Source organism: Thalia democratica, chromosome 4, assembly GCF_965202585.1.
Source record: "Thalia democratica chromosome 4, ktThaDemo2.hap1.1, whole genome shotgun sequence".
In the NCBI taxonomy this organism is placed as follows: Eukaryota; Metazoa; Chordata; class Thaliacea; order Salpida; family Salpidae; genus Thalia; species Thalia democratica.
The window spans coordinates 49,845,354-49,850,350 of NC_139168.1; the positions used below are offsets into that span (position 1 = coordinate 49,845,354).

The following is a 4,997-nucleotide window of genomic DNA, read 5'->3' on the forward strand; positions in this document are numbered from 1 at the left end:
GTATACTTTATATTTTAATTGTTTGTAGATTATAATGGATAAGTAGAAATTATAAGCAGAATGAGTTCGTAAAAAATCATCTTACATTGCTATTTTTAAAAGGTCTTTAAATCTAAAATTTTAAAAATAGTCCTTTTTTAAACAATTATTTTGGTCTTTAATTAGCATCACAAAAGTAGCAAAATTCTTTTATGCCTGAATGCTGCATCTCAAAATTGTTTACTCCAACTCATTTAAAGTTTTATTTGAAATTGTGATAACTTAGTTCATGACAAACAAAATTGTAACCTGACTTTACAAATTTTAATTCATAGACTGTTGTGTCCAATAGATAATTTTGATATAAAGCTGAATTTTTAGTCATAGTTAAGCACTATGTTTTTTCACAAGGCAAATTCAGTTGTATTGTATTAACAAGAAGTTAGCAGTATGAAAGTATAAGTATGTAAGCGTAAAATATAACTTTTTAAAGCAATTTTCTTGCAAACGTTTAAGTACTTTTTATTTATTTTTAAGATCTAAAAATTTACTTATGGCATCTTCAGAGTCTAAACTTGTGGTAGGATGTATTTTTGACGATTTAAAGATTTTAATAATTATAAAACCACTTAAAAAAAAAAACAACTCATACAACTGATTTGCGTAGGCTAATCGAATGAATTTTGGTTTTTGCAATTTTCTTGCAAACTTTCAAGTACTTTATATTTATTTTTAAGATCTAAAAATTTACTTATGGCTTCTTCAGAGTCTAAACTTGCGGTAGGATGAATTTTTGACGATTTAAAGATTTTTAGTAATTATAACAACACTTAAAAAAAAAAAACAACTCATACAACTGATTTGCGTAGGCTAATCGAATGAATTTTGGTTTTTGCAATTTTCTTGCAAACTTTCAAGTACTTTATATTTATTTTTAATATCTAAAAATTTACTTATGGCTTCTTCAGAGTCTAAACTTGCGGTAGGATGTATTTTTGACGATTTAAAGAATTTTAGTAATTATAAAAACACTTAAAAAAAAAAACAACTCATACAACTGATTTGCGTAGGCTAATCGAATGAATTTTGGTTTTTGCAATTTTCTTGCAAACGTTTAAGTACTTTATATTTATTTTTAAGATCTAAAAATTTACTTATGGCATCTTCAGAGTCTAAACTTGCGGTAGGATGTATTTTTGACGATTTAAAGATTTTTAGTAATTATAAAAACACTTAAAAAAAAAAACAACTCATACAACTGATTTGCGTAGGCTAATCGAATGAATTTTGGTTTTTGCAATTTTCTTGCAAACGTTTAAGTACTTTATATTTATTTTTAAGATCTAAAAATTTACTTATGGCATCTTCAGAGTCTAAACTTGCGGTAGGATGTATTTTTGACGATTTAAAGATTTTTAGTAATTATAAAAACACTTAAAAAAAAAAACAACTCATACAACTGATTTGCGTAGGCTAATCGAATGAATTTTGGTTTTTGCAATTTTCTTGCAAACGTTTAAGTACTTTATATTTATTTTTAAGATCTAAAAATTTACTTATGGCATCTTCAGAGTCTAAACTTGCGGTAGGATGTATTTTTGACGATTTAAAGAATTTTAGTAATTATAAAAACACTTAAAAAAAAAAACAACTCATACAACTGATTTGCGTAGGCTAATCGAATGAATTTTGGTTTTTGCAATTTTCTTGCAAACTTTCAAGTACTTTATATTTATTTTTAAGATCTAAAAATTTACTTATGGCTTCTTCAGAGTCTAAACTTGCGGTAGGATGTATTTTTGACGATTTAAAGATTTTTAGTAATTATAAAAACACTTAAAAAAAAAACAACTCATACAACTGATTTGCGTAGGCTAATCGAATGAATTTTGGTTTTTGCAATTTTCTTGCAAACTTTCAAGTACTTTATATTTATTTTTAAGATCTAAAAATTTACTTATGGCTTCTTCAGAGTCTAAACTTGCGGTAGGATGTATTTTTGACGATTTAAAGATTTTTAGTAATTATAAAAACACTTAAAAAAAAACAACTCATACAACTGATTTGCGTAGGCTAATCGAATGAATTTTGGTTTTTGCAATTTTCTTGCAAACTTTCAAGTACTTTATATTTATTTTTAATATCTAAAAATTTACTTATGGCTTCTTCAGAGTCTAAACTTGCGGTAGGATGTATTTTTGACGATTTAAAAATTTTTGGTAATTATAAAAACGCTTAAAAAAAAAAACAACTCATACAACTGATTTGCGTAGGCTAATCGAATGAATTTTGGTTTTTGCAATTTTCTTGCAAACTTTCAAGTACTTTATATTTATTTTTAAGATCTAAAAATTTACTTATGGCTTCTTCAGAGTCTAAACTTGTGGTAGGATGTATTTTTGACGATTTAAAGATTTTTAGTAATTATAAAAACACTTAAAAAAAAAAAACTACTCAAACAACTGAGGGTAATCGATTGAATTTTTATTTGGTGAAATCAAATTTAAATGAACGCTTATATAGAGTTAATCACTTGAGAAAACATATTCAAGTTTGCTTTGGGTTGGAATTAATATAGTTTTGTAAAAAGAATATAATGTTAAATTAAAGATTAATTTGTTGAAGTTTTTTAAAAAGAATGAAAGAAAACAGCTAAGACATAAAGCTTAAAAGAAGATCGAACTTTGTGTACAGAAAGCAGAAATATCGAAATAAAAGTAAAGTTTAGATAAAAATATACGACAATATAATTACTTTTAAACTTAAGTAATTATTTGTAATATATAAAGTTCAATATTATTGTTTTTTTTATTGATTTTGTTTTTTGTTTCACTTGAATTAGATATTTATTAAACTAATAATAAGAAAAATTATCTAAAAATAATTAGACTTAAAAATGAACCTGTTTACATTGAAAAAAAAGTGAATTATATTAAAACCTAGCTTAAAATAAATGAACAGAAAATAGAAACAGAAAAGTAAATGCAGTGGCTACATACTTTCCTCGTGTGAATTATCAATATACCCCAAGTAAGAACATGATGCGCAATTCCAATTCACATTTTCTATATCTTTAGGCAAATTGTCAATACAGCAACTATGATACCACTTTTGGCAATTATCGCATTGTACCTAAGATAGGATACGTTAAACAATTAGGTTTTTATATTAGTTTGTATATTACAGCGAAAATCTATATTATACATAAAACAATGAACTAACCCATATATAATCATCTTCTTTTAAATTCGTATCTTGTGGAGTCTTGAGCATGCATATGTAGCAGATAGTCGTTTTTATAACTGAAAATTTAACCAGATTAACTCATATAAGTTTTGTTTTTGACGATTTAAGTACCTTAGTTGGGCTAATAATTAAAACTAAGTTAACAGTTTTATACATTTAACGGTCGTAGTAAAGATTATATTTACCTCCATCATTTATCAACTTAGCTGCCACTTTTAATCTTTTTTCATAACATTAGGTACAATTAGTTGTTAGCTGTATCGATTTGGGAAGCCACGGATAAGATTCAATTATTTTTTCACCAGCCTAAAAAGATTAGTTATTACTAAACGAAGCTTATTAATTCACCAAAATATATCAAACGCAGTCATAAACTTATCTCTTTACTAGTATTTTAATAATTTTATCAGTAATACCTCAATGACATAAACTCCACAGCTTATTCCGTCTGTTTGCTTGTTATGTTTTATCGATACGGCTTTGAAAGTGTTCACCTTTTTTAACAACTCTTCGTTTTTTCTAACGTGCGTTCTAAATACAAAGACATTTTAGAACTACCATAAAAATAATATTATCGCAAAACGAAATCGTAACTACTAAACTATTGTTAGTAGACAAAAAATGTAACATATTTTACATGCAACACAATAGTAGTATTATATTTCAAAACGAAACATGTCACTGTTATATTTAAATCTTAGTACAACTTTACTATAAAAAACAATTTTTAAAATTCTTTTTAAAAATATAACCACATTACATACAATAAAAAACTATTTTTTGTTGATAAAGAAACAAATACTTGAAGTTTTAAATAGCTGCAGTACAACGTAAATTAAATTATATATGTCTATTAGTAAATTTAAAATTCATTAATCAGTCTAATTACTACACAAAACTTACTTCATATATTTTAAAAAAGTCTCGCACTGTTGTATTTCACCCTTTGAATCTTTCAATGAATCAAAAATAATGATATTCGTTTTTACTTTGAACTAAAAAGCAAGACTATTTTTTTACAACTTGACCATTAATATAACTATAAATCAATCCTTTTTTTTCAAAAAAAAAAATTTTTTACTATAGAAATATAAACTTTCAACAAGTTTTTTTTGTAGCTATTACACTATACCAAACCCAATCTACGATGTTATCAAACTTTACTCAGATTAAAGACGGATAAAGCTTTTTTCAATGATATAATGCCTTAAAAATGGCCTCTAATAAAATAACTTGACTCATTAAAATTGAAGTATAAACTCGCTGAAAAGAGTGGTAAACTTTCTTCACTTTAATTTAAATCTTTTTTATCTTACCTTTTTGAAAAAATAGCTTGTGCAGTGTGATGTGAGTTACTTTGATACTATACTAGACTTTAACAAGTTTTAAACAAGTAACACTGAATACAAAGTATTAGTATACAAATTTGTACTACAACTAAATAACTTTTTAAGCTAATCATGAATTTTCATTATTTTGTATCATATTTTGTATCATATCAAAAATTTTCATAGTTGGTTTAAATTAAAAACTATTAGATTCTATGTACAAAAAATTACTAACTACTGCAATCCAATGGTTGTTGGCTTTAAGATGACAAAATCCAAAAAATGACTCGCTTTCAACAATCTGAGAACATATTATCATTTTGTTTCGAATACGTATTAGTGTTAAGAAATAATATACATGATAACTCACAATTTTTATGAAACTATGATGTACTTTCATTCCATTATACAGCTTTTCCAAATCAAGTCTTTGATTTTGGTCAT

At 25.3% G+C, this 4,997-nt stretch overlaps 1 protein-coding gene across 1 annotated transcript; it reads right to left on the reverse strand.

The window, feature by feature from the left end:
• Positions 1 to 3,459: 3,459 nt before the first annotated feature.
• LOC145833428 (uncharacterized) lies at positions 3,460 to 4,997 on the reverse strand. Its single transcript, XM_082940606.1, has 5 exons — positions 4,924 to 4,997; positions 4,789 to 4,854; positions 4,129 to 4,220; positions 3,642 to 3,756; positions 3,460 to 3,531 (listed from the first exon to the last, which is right to left on the reverse strand). Exons 1-5 carry the CDS (start codon positions 4,951 to 4,953, stop codon positions 3,460 to 3,462), a joined length of 375 nt encoding a protein of 124 aa, XP_082796732.1. The 5' UTR covers positions 4,954 to 4,997.

Coding starts and splice junctions, on each gene's coding strand:
- LOC145833428 (XM_082940606.1), bottom strand. CDS start 4,953: ATGAAAGTACATCATAGTTTCATAAAAATT. Junction 4,855..4,923: donor ATCATAGTTTCATAAAAATT/GTGAGTTATCAT, acceptor ATATGTTCTCAG/ATTGTTGAAAGCGAGTCATT. Junction 4,221..4,788: donor ACAACCATTGGATTGCAGTA/GTTAGTAATTTT, acceptor CTTGCTTTTTAG/TTCAAAGTAAAAACGAATAT.